General features: G+C 38.5%; 1 protein-coding gene across 4 annotated transcripts in view; it reads right to left on the reverse strand.

Moving 5' to 3' along the window:
- Positions 1–5,382: 5,382 nt before the first annotated feature.
- ITGA6 (integrin subunit alpha 6) overlaps positions 5,383–16,249 on the reverse strand; it is a 40,218-nt gene continuing 29,351 nt past the window's right edge. For 3 of the 4 annotated variants that reach the window (XM_071434898.1, XM_071434899.1, XM_071434896.1), the window contains 12 exons: positions 15,600–15,715; positions 14,503–14,692; positions 14,334–14,417; positions 14,048–14,127; positions 13,811–13,888; positions 13,608–13,710; positions 12,852–13,025; positions 11,790–11,888; positions 11,304–11,414; positions 11,121–11,219; positions 10,665–10,790; positions 5,383–7,510 (listed from right to left, as the gene is read on the reverse strand). In XM_071434898.1, the coding sequence (XP_071290999.1) occupies positions 7,352–7,510; positions 10,665–10,790; positions 11,121–11,219; positions 11,304–11,414; positions 11,790–11,888; positions 12,852–13,025; positions 13,608–13,710; positions 13,811–13,888; positions 14,048–14,127; positions 14,334–14,417; positions 14,503–14,692; positions 15,600–15,715 (1,419 nt within the window). In that variant the 3' untranslated portion in view covers positions 5,383–7,351. Of the gene's footprint in view, positions 7,511–9,102; positions 9,233–10,664; positions 10,791–11,120; positions 11,220–11,303; positions 11,415–11,789; positions 11,889–12,851; positions 13,026–13,607; positions 13,711–13,810; positions 13,889–14,047; positions 14,128–14,333; positions 14,418–14,502; positions 14,693–15,599; positions 15,716–16,249 lie in introns of those variants that run through there. The other variant, XM_071434897.1, reaches the window with a different exon arrangement.

A 16,249-nucleotide genomic window follows, 5' to 3' on the forward strand; every position in this document is an offset into this window, starting at 1 on the left:
CACACACAGGCACAGAGGTGTGTACATCTATACCTGTGTTACTCTGAAAAGTTCCCCTTGAGTTCAGTGGAATGCATCAAATCCATTCACATTTGTCAGTGGGCACGAGTTGCTCCTCGAGGGCTGTAGGGGATGGGCTTTCCTGTATGGCAGGCTTGAGGGTTCATGAGCTCCAGGTGGTCCCACCTGGAGAGGTGCTGGTCACAGCCTGCTGGGGTGTGCGAGAGTTCAAAGGGCCTCTCTTGGTACTGGGTCAGGAAATGCTTGGCTTTAGTCAAAAATATATTTCCATCCTAGCCATAAAAACAGTTTTAATGTGCTGGAGATTTTGGGGGAGAAAAGTCCGGTAACAATGGTGCAGTTTCATTAGCACTGCAGCTGAGGGAGGTGACTCCTGAAATCATAGAGCAGGCCTGAGGAGGTGTGGGAGGGAATGCACCATCACAGTTCCCCCATGTCTGAAGTCAGTTCAGGCGCTCCACAGAGTGACAGTGTGGTCACCTCTTGCTTCTCTGCCTATAAACAGGTTAATGATATGTTCCAATTGTAATTGGAGAGAAATTTTTGGTTACCTAATTATTATGGTTTTGTTAAATGTTAATAATATGTATCAGGAAGGCCTCGTTAAGAGTGCCATCTATCAAGTTATTCTCCACACTACACCATACTGAAATACTGTTCAATAAGAAGCTTTATCCCAATTTACCTTTTGTATTTCAGTGGGCAAGGTGCCCTCGTGACCTGCCCTTATAATTACTGTTAACAGTAGATTTTTCCCACAGTGAAGAAACATATATAGTATGGAATGTGCTATAGTTACCATATTGATTAAAATAAAGAAAATAAGTGAGGGTCTCCAGCCTGTGGGTGGAGTGCTGATGTGTGAATCAAATCTGGTTCATGCTGGCAGTGGTTGCTCCTCTGAGAAGGATAAGTAATCTTTTGATAGCTAACCTGAGCTCCAGTGGAGATGTGCTGGTTATTATTCCCAGTGCAATTCCTGAAAAGATTGAACAACAGTGGATGATGCCCTGCATTCATTTGCTTTTTCTATTGTGGATATTAGTATTCGTCCCATAAATTTATTAAATCAACTTTTCAATATTGATTGGTTTCCTGTAAACAAACCTGGTACCTGTGACTTGTCTATGACATGAGAGAGGGGATGGATATCCTATGGCATCCACTAGAGCAGTTCTGATACAGCAATCACGTTAATCCCTTCAGTGCTTTGTTGGATTCCTCCCATTTAAGGCTGTCTTATTTCTTGTTCATGTTGCATTGAAATGCAGAAAACATTTGTTTCAGTCAGCCTCCAGATGCAGCTTCCTGAACTGCACCAATAGTGTGTGAGAATGAAGCAGGATTAGACTGCTTTTTTCATCTGGTTTGTAATCCAGCCACACCTTAATCTTTATGCTGCAAACAGCTTGTTCTGCTCTGGCCAGGGAGTGCTGGCTAGTGGGGCAGACAGACAGCTTGTCTGGCTCTGCAAGGCTTCTACAAATACAGCTTGTTGGCAAGTTTTGCTCATTGCTGCTTGTAGGCCACTCCTAGAACACCAAGGAGTAGCTCATGGTGCTCAAGTTTGTAGTAGTTTGGAACTTGTACTTGAGAATTGCTGTGCTCAAAGCCACTTTGATGGCCTCTCAGCTGTGAGCCAGCACTAGTTTAAAGCAGTGCCTGCAAGCAGTACATGGAGTCTTTGTAAACTGTTGCAGTTTCTTATGATGGCTCTGGATTGGCTTCATCTTTTAGATGTATATATTACTGTGGTGTTGTTTGGTGTTTCAGCTTTACAGACATGCCTTAAAAACTGGCCTTCTGCCCAAACTTATCTTTGGACAGCAGTCCCCAGGCATAAGATGTGGCAAAGGCTGCCAGAGGTTAAATAAATCATTGTGCATTGTAAGCTAGGGACCATACACAGTCACGTAAACAGAGAGCACTTTTCTCAGCAAAAGTTGTGCAGCATGAGCAGTCACAGAAGTAACTGTGGATAAAAGAATGGTGGATAATTCTTTCAATGCTGTTTTCAGATAAGAACCTCTCTATTTACCTAATGGTGTTTCCTCATCTTGTTTAAACAATCAATCAGATCCTGATCCATGTAAACATGTTCTGTTAGAATACTGGAGAAAATTTGGAATGCTCTTTCTCTCCTAAAACCTGTTTCTCTCATTGATGATTTTCTAGGGGCTTGCTCTGATGTGATCCAGTATGACACTGGCCAGAGCTCTAACATACTAATTTCTGTAAATTCTTATGCAAACCAAAAAGGGGAAATGTATTATTTTCGTTATTTTGCATTTTTCCTTCTCATATTCATGCTTATTGGTGTTGTTGAAATTCTGATACATCTGGATCAATAATTTAAATGGGACAGAACAATTCAGACCTCAGAAGAACTGAAAACACAATGTTTAGTTGAATTTCAATTTTATTTATTTTTTAAGTTCTAATATTGCAGAGTGTTAGATAGAAAGAGTTTCTTGTTTGTTAAAGTGTTACTGGAAGTCATCAATTTTTGGGTGCTGCATGTACTAGTGCTTTTCTCCTTTTCCTTAAGGTCCTCCAAAGTGGTTGCAGCTCAGATTAAGAAAAAACTTGCCAGGTATGAGTATCCTAAGAATATTTCTTTCTTTTATTTCAGTGGTTTATATGCTTGGCTGCAATGCCTGCACAGTCACCTGGCCCATCTAGCCAGTTTGTGCACTTAACCTGCACCAGTTGTTTGTTGTTCTTAGATTTGTTTTCATCCTTAGGTTTTTGTTGCTAAGTTGTGCTCTTGCCATGCTTGACAAATTCTTAGGGTAACATTGGTTTGTGTGGCTTTGGTCTCTTTTTTCCGAGGAGCTATGACCCTTATGGGGCTCTTCCAATTTGAGATACTCAGAATTCTATGGATGTCTTTTGGATACAGGAAAAATACACTACACAGCTTCTGAAGTTAAGCATTAACATTTTAGGAGAACAGGAACAGCACAGGATTTTGTGGACACTGCGGACAACTCTCAGCAGCTGTCAGAGGTGGACTGCTGGTCCGGGTGGATCTGTGATCAGGTCCAGGATGGCTGTTTTCATGTTGTTCCTCCTTGCTAAGCTGCAGTTGGGCAGAGTGCCTTGTAAGCAGGCTGGCAGTGATGCACTTCTCAGCTCTATACTGGGGTATTCTGTTGGACCCCTCCACTTCAAGCAGTATCCTGCTAACATTTCTTTTAATCAACTTATCAGTTGCATTATTTCATATGTTCCTAGCAAAAGTATTTGACTCCTCTGTCCCTTCCTTCCCTATCCCCCCAAGACACTGGGATTGAGGGAGAGAATACATAGTTGGCATTGTGTATCAGTGATGACCAAGTACCAGTATCTTGGTCTGCAGCAGCAAGGACACCTCATCTTGCAAAAATCTTTTCTCTGTGTTTTCTGGGATATTTGAGGCAGGTAGGGCCCTGAAAAGGTGCTGCTTGCAAACAAATGTTTTGCAGAGCTAGAAAAGGAAGAAAGGGGTCTTTCTTGCAATATGAAAAATGCAAACTGCGGGTCCCCAACCCCTTTATAAGTGACAATGTCACACCTTGGCTGGGGTTAAAGGCCCGTTACAGCAGCAATCTTTTGGGATAAGGAGTTTTGTGGTGGTTTTTTTACAAGGTTAGGACTCAGCAAGGTTTATGAGCCTGTAAAAGGTGTATATAGTATGAATTATGACTCTGGGGCCTGGAAAGATAGACGTTGAAAGGTATCTGAGGACTGGAATAAAAAACTGAAGCAACTGGTTCCACAATCCCTAGAGAGAAACACACTCGTGCTCTTCCTGTGCCACGCAGCCGAGCTGTCTGGTGAGGCACTGAGGCACGTCCAAGCGTGTCCACAGGCTGGCTCAGAGCACTGGCTGCAGTTGCCTGGTTGTTTGTCACAGCTTGGTCTCCTGGCCTCTGCAGACCAACTGCTGACACACTGGCTTTGTGCTGGGAGAAGCTACTGCAGCTGTTGAACATGAGCAGCTCCCCGGTTGTGTGCAGTCTGTGGAGTGAAGACACACTGCAGCCATGATCATCAGCATTGCAACAAGGCTGCTTTATGGTTCAGTGCCCCTTTCAGAAGTTTCATTTTACTTCATGTACTGATTCTTTATTTGTGTCCAACTGAGCACCCTGTTGCCTTTTTCCACATACAACTCTTATGGACAGGTGGCTACTGGAACTGAGCTGTGGTGGTCCCTTAAATTGAAAGGTATATTCTCTTATAAGGTTCTGCTGTGCTGCAACAGTTAAACCTATGGGAAAGCATTGCAGTTTGCCAACACTCTATTTCTGTACCTTGGACGATATAGAGTGTGTATATTTTTGTATAGATAGAACACACATAATCTATAGTGAACACTAAGTTTTATATATCACATATGCATGCATTTTGTACACATACAGCATTAGAGTGGTGCACCACTGTATATATTGTATAGACTACATCTAGTACTATTATGTGTATGGTATATATGAGCATACATATAAAGCCCAATATAATAGATTTGCTCAAAACTTACTATGATCAGCTACTTAACTGTTCTGACAATTGATATTTTGTCTTCTTGTAGACAAATGTTTGTGGCTAGCATGTAGAGTAATTGCTTAATAAGAGCAGATTGAGTTCTTGTCTTTGAGATGCGCTAAAGGGTCTAGCAACATTTTCTGGGTGTAGTTCTGGAAGCTTCTTGGCCTCAACAACAAGGAGTGGCCTAGCATATATCCAGCTAACCTTTTTCTTCGGGTTGCATCAAAAGGCCTTTCAGCAACACTGAGTAAAAGCATCCAGTGAGGGCTAACAGCTTAGAGGTGGAGCCACATTGTGTCTGTTGGATTTGGTGGGATTTTTTCCCTGCATAATTTTGGCTTTTCCATAGGGCTTTTTTGGTGGACTCTAAACTACCCTGCAATTGTGTTTTTTCAAATTTCCACTGCTAAATGATACAAATAGGTATGCAAAATCCTTGACCAATTTTGGGGGATGTAGCCATCTCCACTACTTACTCAAATACTCGTCTGGCACTATTTAAGAAGATTTTTAGGAGGTTGCTTGCATGGAAGCATGAGTGGGACAGCTGGAGCAGCATGAGTCAAGCATGGAGAGAGGAGCCATGTCCCGGTGGGAGCTGGCAAGTGAGGCTCTCACTCCTACCACTGCAGCAGAGAGCCTGTGAGCCTGACACTGTGCCTTATCTCCTGCTGCTCCTTATCTGCTCCTTGCATGGAGCAGGGCAGCAAGAGCTACGGCAATGCTGAGAGAGAACCTGTTAAAGCCTGCCACTTCCAGCCTCTTCTTCTAGGGAACTTAGCTGTGGCCACCTCAGTTAAGTATGATAAAATCACTATTACCAAGACCATCTTTAATTTAAAAAAATTTATTTCACACTTCTATACAAATATCCACAGGTAATTTCTAATCATGGAATGATGTAGCATTCTTAGCTGGTATAACAAAGTTTGAGATAAAAATATACCAGTGACGTGACTTATTTTTTCAAGAACTTTAACACTGCTAAGACATTCATGTTCTTCGATGAGGGCCACAATCTGATTTTATACTCGGGGGTATTTCTCAAGCTTCTTATCCCCTGATTAGCCTGGCTTCTGATGCTGCTGAGCCTTTAAGCAAATAAGCTAGGATTCTGAAAGATATTAATACATAATTAATTATGTATGAATAGCTAAAGATATTAATACATAATTATTATGTAAGCATTCATAAAGTCAGGGTCATAACACACTGAGATTATCTAGTTTAATAGACTCATCTTAGTTAACCCTAAAGGTAACTTTTTAGGTGACCACACCTTCCAAGAAGGTACATTCAAAGTTAGCAGTAAAAATAAGACATTTGACAACTGCCCTCCTAGCAGGTTTTTACCCTATGAGGGGAAAAAGTACCAAGAGGTTTTTGCATAGTTCATAGTACAAGCAATTAACATGCATACTTTTTGATCAGAATTTTGTTCCACATGGAATACACAACTGTGAACTAAATCTTTGTTCTTAAATAGTACCAAGGCTTTAGAATATGGGTAAAAAAGTAAACTCTTTAAATCATTTTCTCAGTTATGTTACAATAACCAGATTACTAATAACATGGTTCTACTTTTATCAACATTCAGGTATTCAAGATGATTCAGTAGTCTCAACGTGGATCAGCTCAGATCCTGACAGTTAATGTAAGTAAGGCATCTACAGCCTCCAAGTGCTATACAACAGTTGCAGCAGTCAAGGCCTTCTGCCAACCAGGAAGTCCTTATGAAGCTGGAAAGAGGTTTCCAAAGGACTTGTCACTTTCTTGCAGTGAGGATAAAATGGTATCTAAAACATTACTTCACTTTGGTGTCCAAATTGTTAAACAGTCCACAGTAATATACAAATCATGTTACAGGACCTGATGTTACAAGCATCAGGAAAAAGAAAGCACCCATACACATCATTTGCATAAATATTTACATTTTAGAAAGCACTGGCACCTTCAGTGATTTATTAAAATGCAGTGAAAGCCTCAGGTCTCATAATTTGAAGTTCAAACACAAAAACACAAACAAGAAGAAAAGAAACACAAAAACAAGAACAGTGGATTTAAAAATTCAGTAGTCTTCAGCCTACCAGTTAGTCAAAGACAATGATTTATAATAAAAATAAATACGAAAATGACTAAAATATATATATATACACAAAGTACATCTAATATTCAAGCCTCTCTTAAAAAAAAACCAAAACCTGTGTATATTTGTTGTGAGCAAGAATCACACAATCTGATCTTAAAAAGAACCCAAAATCAAGCAACATGACCCATTGCATGTGTAATTTAAGATGATGCTTTTTGTTAAGCCCTAACTACTGCAGCAGGCAAAGGTTATGACTAAAGCAGACTTGCAGGTCTTCAGTTATACTTGAACAAAGTGTGATAAGGCCACTCTGTGTTTATAAAGCACTGTGCATTGAGGGAACAATGGAGAACTCATCTTGACCTTAATCATGCATGCCTTAAATAACTAGGAAGAGAGTCAGGATCACAGGAGGATCAGGTGTGCTGTAGTGGTTTTGCTTATTTTGCAGAAAAGACCCCACATCAGCAAAATATTATCTGAAGTGTGGGTTAGATTTAAGGGGGACGAAGAAGCAGTGTGGAAATTAAGTAAGGCAAATGAAGTCTGTTGAAGCCATTTTAACTGTGCAAATAAAAGCTTCAATATAAGTAGTAATATCTACAATCAAATGGTGAATGCATATAGTGTTCACAGGTCTAACTCCATCAGTATTCCATGAATGAAAACCTTAACCTCTATCTGAACTTTGTGGATAAACAACATTTTTGCCTAAGAATAACTTTCATTTTCGTTCCATTTGGTGAACCACTGTTTTGTCTCAAGGTCTTGGCTTTTCCCATCTTTGATCTGTCGCTCCTCTTTTCGAATTCTCACAGCGTGATAGCGGGGGACACTGTCTTCGTACCTGGAACGCCGGAAGAACCCGCACTGCACACAGGAGGAAAGGAACAGTTTAGCTGTGAGTTGCTGCCAAAGTACTACAATTATAGAAGCAGTAAATTCTTCCTTCACACAAATACGCAGGTAAGAAAATGGAGAACAAAAGTATGTAGGCCAAAAATGTAGCATATTTAGCTGTAAAAATGTGAGCCAGGAGGTCTGCGTTAACTCTTCGGCAGCAGTTAAAGACAAAGGGCATGCTCTGACTATCCATGGTAATCAAATACCTTAAAAAGATTCCCTCAAGTACAAAGCTGTTCATTCATCTAATGAGGACATTTACTGCTACACACAGCAAAGCTGTTTCTCCTGAATCAAAGGTAGGTATGTACTTCAGTGTCTTCCTGTATGATGACATGATTTACCCTTAAGAACCTACAGAAAGATTTCCAGAACATTCAAAAAAAAGTTACTCTAAGGGCCTTGGTTTTCAAAGCACCATTTCCACTTCAGTCACCTAAACTAACTACACATATGCTGTATTAGAAACATGAGTCTTGCTTGCCATGGGAAGTTGCCCTGGATGCGACCTGTACCAGCTTCTTTGCACTCTGCAGCTTTTTATTCAAAGCCGCTGTAAGAAGTGATTGTGAATATCAAGGCATGGGACTAAAATTAATTTCCAAAACCAAAGGGAGCTATGGCCACGATATACAAAGATAATGATTTGGTACACGCTCAGCTTTACATCCTTATGGATCACTGATCATCCTTATGGATCAAGATTCAGGTTAAGAGACATTGTGTCATCCAGCTGACATTAGATACTACTGAGGGTAAGAACCACCGAGCAAACTTTTCTTCATAGTATTAAAGGTGCTGGATTTTTTGGTTCTGTTTGGTCAATGATTTGGGAGTTTCTTAATATTAGAACTTAGATAGAACTGAATTTTAAAAAAATTACAGTGAGCAGAGACCAAATCTTTAGCCAACTCACAGTTTCATTAAACACTGTTTTGAAATAATTCATTAAGAATTCCTCCCCCCTCCCCGATTCCAAGCACACTTATGGATACAATGTACATGCACATAAGTGGAATAAAGGTTGCTGGAAGTACAAATCATCATCATGCACCTTGTAACTTCAGCAAAGTGTGTTCTTAGAGAAGTACCTTAGAACTCAAGTAAAACAGATGTTTCCACAGAAATAAATTCTCATTACAAAAACCCTTCTCCAATGTAAGCAACATGTACAGCATGCACTAAAGGTTAGTAAAGCAAATTTATGTATTGTTGCTGCAGTCTTATCTTTGCATCTTAACTCTACAGTGTTGATTCCCATCTTGCAAGCTTAAAGACTTACTTGTAATGGTAAAGCATAAATTAAAAAAAAAAAAATACTGAAGCCCATTGCAACAGATCACCATGTTTTTTAAAAAAGAAAAAAAGCATTTTAGACCAGGGTAAACCTCTGTGTGTTCACATGCACCAAAAGCTGAAAATCTATCAACAGAAGGAGCAAGCAAGTATGATAGCTTGAAATCCAAAAGTTAATAAACTTATGCAGAAGAAGCTTCACAGTTAGCCACTGCAACCATAGCATGTGCCACAGCTAGAAATTAAAAAATATCATCAGTTACCAATTACAGAAGTAGATCAGTACTATGCATCAGAAGTAAGTCTCTCTTTATCAGATGGCTGAGCATGGATCTCAGCCTTGTGATATGTGGCATCGTAATGATCTTTCTTATTTCTCTTGAAGAAACCACACTACAAGGAAGCAAGGTATTTAGTCATTTTTTGTGGACTGGAATAAGTCAAACCTATTAAAACTGACTTAAGTCTGTCAACTGTCTTCCCATTATCCCTTCACAGGCCAAAGAAACAAAAATTAAAAAGTCATCACAAGAACTCAGCTGTTTCTAGATCTGAGAATTTCTTGGGCTTACTTGATCTATACAATAAAAGAATAAAATAATCTGATTTATTAACAGAGTAACCTAAGAATATTATATCAGAGGCATTTTGATAAATTTGTAGACAATCTGTTTGGGTTTTTTTTAAGAAAAGCTACAATGAAGTATGTCCATAGCAAGTGAAGGTAGCTGTGAAGAGCAGAAAGAACCCCATACAGAAACCTGTTTGTGGACTAGTGCATGGGACAGACAAAACCACAGGGTGTAGAACAAAACCAGTTACTGCTTTGGCCCCTTGGATACAAGCTTTTGTCTTAAACCAATGATGTATCTGTCTTTCCAGTACAATGTTTGTCCTTCATAAAACAGCACAGTCTGTGCCATCAAAACAGCATTTTTCACTGTGTGTGCATGTGAAAAATGTTTGTATTTTCATGCACAGTAAAACACTAGTAGTTAGAACCTAACAGCCCACCCAGTATTCATTCATCAGGAGTATTTACAGAAGCAGCTGGGCATTTTTTAGAAAATAAGGAAATCAGAACTATCCAAGGGAAGTAACTTGCAGCAAATAGCTCCTCAAAGCTAACTGCTGCAGTTTCACTGGGACAAAAAGTGACAGATAGGATATTCTTCACATCCTCGTCCTTAAATAACCATCTGCTATCCAATAACAGCAAATACTACTAACCTATAAAAACTAAGAATGAAAAGATTGCTCTGTTATACTTGGGACCACAAATAATTGGCATTTTTACAAAGGTAATTAGAAAAAAGACATTTGATTTTTTCTTTTGCAAATAGTTAACCATTTGTTATACCTCTTTATTTCTTTAAGGTTTCTAATACAAAAAAGCAATAATAAGAAATTCACTAGCACACATGGCTATGTATTAATCCTGTGCTTTTGGTTATTTTCATCTACTATCAGTTTAATGCTATTTCTGATGTTATGAGAACTAAAACATTTCTAAATAGCTCACATGAAGTTTTACATCCAACTGGAGAGGCTCCCAATGGCTCTATCCACCTGTATCAAATTATGGCCTCTGAACATTTGTCTCAAGTTTCATCTGGAGCTCAAAATACTTCCTTTTGAGGATGTGAAAATAGAAAAATTATGTAACAAGTCTGCCCATACAACCATTTTAATTCCAAGTGCTGCAGAACTGAGAAACTGATAATGTGTGATTTGTGCAGTTTTGAGTCCCAAATACTTAATTAGTTTGCTATCTTGTCAGTTAGAGACCAGAAAATAAAAAATAACCAGATGAGTAAAAGCTCACCTTCCATAGTAAGAATACCAACAATGCAAGCATGAGTATTCCAGCAAGGATAGCCACTGCAATGATCCACCACGGAACTCCTGTGTAAAGGGCTACTGGTTTTGCAGGGAAGACAGTAACACGCACCTACAGGACAGAAAATGTGCAGGTGGAAGGGGTATTTAGAAGGTACATGTTTAATTAGAAAGCTGCAATTGTTAGAGGAGAGGTAAGACTATATAAAGATGTCTTCTACAAAATGCTTTTCAAGAAAAAGTTCCCACTGGTATCATTTCAATATGGTAATTAATTTTTTCAACCCCATTAAAAGGTAAAAATTAACAATAATTCAAAACTCTGTTAGAAAGTTAAACTTTTAGCTAGTTTTGTTTTAAATTTGTTTCATTCTTGGTCTTTGGAGATAAGGTAGAACAACCACAACTATAACATGTGGTTAGCATTTAACACTGAACCTACCTGAGCAACTTCATTTGTGAGTTTAACATTCTTAGCTGCAGCAGGAACACTGATAGAAGCCCTAACCAGAATGTCAAGGTAATTCATTTTTGAGTATTCCTGTTCCAAAATAAAACACAAGTATTAGACACAGAGCAGGAAAGAACTCTTGACGTTTCAAGAAGGGCAGGTAAGAGGACTTACCTCTAAGAAGGTGCTGTTCCACAGCCTGGAACGCAGCACAAGAGATGCCTTGCTGTCAAAACCCTTCAGGGGACACTTTATATCCACACAGTGTGCATTCACATTGCAGCTCTGCAAATACAGATTTCTGCATGTGAGTAGGATCACATCTTCACAGATTGTTTAAACCTCACCCCAAGATTAAAGATTGGATTATATGCATCATACCTACATGCAAGAACCACTATCTGTTTGTACTGATAGCAATGGGAAAATACAATGAAGATGTTATTACTTGCTTATTTTAAGGTAAGTAACTATGCAGATGTTCTTTCCTAGTTCTTCCTCACAGGAGATGTTTTAAATGTTTGAATTTTAAAAGCATCAATATTCGGATTAAGATAAAAAGAAGGGAAAGGGAGAATTTCTTTCACTCTGCCAAACTCAGAAAAGCCCTCTTTCGAGTGCTGAGGGAGGTATCTGACAAGAATACAGCAATATCCTTACCAAGGTCTTGTATTTTCTTTCTGAGAATAAGGAAAATGCCTGGCCGTCTGTAATCTGCTTCTCTGCAACTTCACGCTTTCTTCTTGAGTTATGGGATTCCTACAAGGAAGAAAAAGTAAAAAATTAAAGAGCAGTTTAGTTTATTGTAAGAATCTTTTAATTCATACAAGCAGTGAAACTAGAGCTCAGTGTTTTCTTCTTCCAAAATCAGCACATGACTGATAGCATTATATAGCCCTACTTAACTACATTTACTGCTAAGAATAAAATTTGAGATTACCAAAAGAAAGGCCAACAGACTATTTTCTTTAATAGGGCAAAGGGAGGTTTAGATTTATAAAGCTTTCAATGCTATTTCCATTTTTATTTCTAGATAAAGAGTATTAATGGTACTCTGTTAAAAGAGTAAGAATGTGCAATGGTCAGTAGATGCAGGTTTTTTTTAACTGTATACTAATTACACTCACTTCAAGGTATATTAACTAATACAATGATCTGACAAAAACAGGTTTATGTGCATGCAGTTTTAATGGTGGAAAATAAAAATTCCTCCCATATAATCTTAAGATTATATGAAGAAGAAAATGCAGCTTAAGTTTTAGGAAAAAGATTTTGCTAGATAGGCACAATCCAGGGCTATGAAAATTGCTTCTTATTGTGGTAAATAAATAAATTTAGGTTCCAGCTCCTTGTCTTCTGGAAAGATATTTAGTTATTTGTTGTTTTTTGAGTAAGAACTCAGATGCTTTTATTACTGAGCAGTTTTCAATAATACTGATGAAATTTGTTAGAACAGTCAGCAGTTTCATCCTGTATAAGAGCCTATGACAGCAGTGCCCATTGCAAAAACAGTCATCGTGTCCTAGCATCTATCCTTTAGCATATCAGCCTCATTAGCTGTTAAGAATTCTCCTGATAGGCTTATTCACAGATAACTGGGCCGGTATAGTGTTAAGATAAAAAGTAACTCCTTCTAGAGGCAAGCTCTAGTGTCCTACTCTCACTTGCTGTGGGGTGCTTCCATGTTGTACCAATTCAGCGACAGAAGACAGGGTAACGTACCGCAACACGCAAACTGTTGATTTCACTCTCGGGTTGACAGGAGACTTTTTCCAAGCCTTTGGAGTCTATTTTCATCAAATAAAGCAGCCATTTGCCATTACTAATTTCTTTTGGCCACTGGATGTCCAGGGAAGCAGTGCCAAATGTTTTCAGTGGTCTGCCCAAGTTAGTTACCTATTAAAATAAACCTTCTTTAAACTGTGAAATACTTTTCAGAGGAATTTTCTTCCTGAAAACATTATTGATTTGGACAAGCTTTAAGCATGCAGCTAACAGGAAAGTTAGATCAGATGAAAGGCAGTCAAAATAGTACGAAGACATACTAAAACTAGCATACTTGGGGAGCAAGTAAATACATAGAAGGATTAGAATTCCCTAACATGAACTTTTAGTGGTTGATTTTTAGAAATTAATCTTCGTGTGCAACAACAATTCAAATTTAGAGTTAACAAATCAGTCAGTTGCGTAACTGAGGCAAACTGCAAGTTTCTGATGAACTCTGACACAGAGAACAAGCTCTTGCTCTTGTAAGTCTGAAAGTTTTTCCCAACCTCTTTTTTATAAAATTGATAAAATATCAACGCCTAAAGAAGTTTTAGCCCACAGTCAAACTGCATGTTCTGAACAGGAAGTTAGGATTTTGGGCCAAAGAAAGCAAATTCCATTATAGTAACTTTTAAAAGCATTCATATGCATAAAGCAAGAAGCTGTGCATTTGATTAAAAGCAGCTGTTGGCATCAATCTAAATTACTTACTCTGAATTCGTACTCTATGAGGTTTCCAATATCATCTTCAGATTTCACTGCACTCTCACCAATGATGTTACCTCCAAAATATACCTGAGAAGGCTTAGCAACTCTGTTCAGGTGGGGGTGGGAAAGGCAAATAATCAGATTTTAATGAGTCTGAAGCACAACTGTCCCCAGACCCCCCAATCTGTCATGCTATCAACACTTACCCAGTGACTGATAAAAGCAATTCAAGAACCACTTTAGCACTGGCTGTAATTGGAGTCAAATTAACTTGAGTGCTTGTTCTACAATGAAAAGGAAACAATGGTGTTTATTTTACAAATTTAGCGGGTTTCTCTCTACTATTAAATTACTTCCGTGAATCAAACAAATAAATAAATTCAAAACGTTTACAACTGTATATCAAAGCAAAGGGCAGGTGCACGCACATGAAGAAAACTTACGTTTCCAGCTTCAGGTTAATGTCTAGGTCTGTTGTATCAACATTAACCTTAGTGGTACTTAAGATCAGATAAAAGGTTACCTAAACAAGAAGAAAGATAAGGAAATACATGAGATCTTTATAAGATATATTGATAAATGAAATTTTATAGAACATTTAAGTGTTAAGTTCTAGAGTTAAAAAGACAGATCCAAATCAGATTTCCAGTTGCAACACACAGGACCTTTGGATGACTGCGGTCAGTCAGAACGAGATCTTACAACTAGAGTAAAGGAAGTGCAACTTACATTAGAATTTCTTTTGAAAGGATTTCCAAGTTCACACTCTGCTTGAGAACCATTTTGGTTAGCACCACATGTCAGCTGTTTTTCCTGATTAAACAGAACACATTTACAAGTAAAAATATGCTGGAAATAGTTTAAAAATTTCAGTAGTTTTTCTCTTAAAAATACTTACAGGATAACCCCTCATCTCTCTGAATGCAGAGTATGTCAGACTGTCTGGAAAAGTTGCAATTAGTTTAGCTTCATATGCATCTTCACCATCTTTTTGTGGATTTTTTAAATCAGATGGATTGTTTGTCACGGTTATTTCCAGGGCAATATCTTTCTGGTCTTTCAGAACAAGCACTGGCATGCCCTTTTCACTACAGAAACAGAAAGTACAGGGTTCTGTGCATTAGGAAAACAAATGTGTATGCAAGTTTGCTTCTTATGATTGTTTATCCAAATACAGTTTCCTCATATTGGGGGAGAATTATAGTAAAACTATGAACATGCACAGTCAAACTATGAACATGCATAGTCATAGGTTTTTTCCCCCCACACCAGTATTTCATCTGACAGTGGCCAGCAGTGAAGAGGAAGAACAGGATGATAAATCCCCTCAAGTAATCAGGAGTTTATAGTATTTCTGAACCAGCACTTGCATCTGACTCATGTAGTGAGGAATTTTCTCCAAATCAATCTACTGACCTGCTTTATACTTGTAAAGTATACATGGGTTTGGCTTCCAAGTGTGGCACTCACTGCTAAAAATGTATGACTGCTGGCAGTAAATAAACACTTGTTTGTTTTATCCCTGATGTAATTTCGCTGGCCCTCCAGGAAGGAGGGATGCAGCAGGGTGCTGGGGCATGTGTTAAAATTAAATCATCACTGCATTTCTCTGTAACGACTTCTCTTGGGCTACGAGACCATACTCTATCAAATTGTCATAGAGTCAAGTTTCATCTGCAAAATAATTAACAGTGTCACACAATAAACTACTGCAAAGCTGGTTTAGAATATCATTTCTCCAGGTATTAAATTGGCTTGGTTTTTTTTCTTTTAGCCCTACCCTGCACTACTGTGGCCACTTAGTATCCATTCCTTTCTTCTCAAGCTCTTCCCCTCTGCTCTCATTCCTCACCCTGACAAATCAACACTATTACCAAGGGCTGTGTTTGCCAGACACAGAAAAAAGCTGCTCTCCTTCCCAAAATCCTGTCCTAAAAGTTCTTTTAAGGACTTGGTAATAATTTGAACTTTAAAAGTGCATTAATCAAGACTTACAGTGGTAAATAAGTAAACCTGTCTTCATTTCCCTCTCTCGTACAAAACCGGTACTGAAGCTTAAGGTTGCTGTGACATTCATTGTCTTCTCCACATCCTTCTTTTAAGAACTCCACCTAAATAAAACCAAACCAATTTTACTGCCTGACACGAAATAGTAGCTTAAAATTAGATTCCTGAAACACATTAAATAAAGCATCTACAAGGAACTCACAAGGCACTTTCCTGGACAGAGTTCAGATTTTAACCTGACTTAATTCTTGTCTGTCGAGTTTTGCTTTGTGAGATACAGCCCTTGATGCTGGTAGCTTAGAACTTTAAATGTGACTAAAAAGCAGAGTTGGATAATTCTAAATGAGAGGTACCCTTATTATGAGAAAATACATCTTTCTGTCCGATTCTCCAATAAGCATTAAGGAAATGAGAATTTTTAATGGAGATATTCCCTCCCTGCTATGTCACTGCTGCAGTCATTGCTCAAATGCCATTCCAGCTTCCTAACAGTGGAAGAATTAAGAGTGTAGATTATCTTGTTATGTTGGACAAATGTTCCCAACAGGAGACAATGAATTTCTATTTTTAATCAAAAGTACATTTCCTCCAAAACTTACTGGGGAGAGGGAAGAAACCAAGGAGATATACCATCTTCA

The sequence above is a fragment of the Agelaius tricolor genome, unplaced genomic scaffold, assembly GCF_023055355.1.
Source record: "Agelaius tricolor isolate 1412-34295 unplaced genomic scaffold, bAgeTri1.0.p SCAF_10, whole genome shotgun sequence".
NCBI lineage: Eukaryota > Metazoa > Chordata > Aves > Passeriformes > Icteridae > Agelaius > Agelaius tricolor.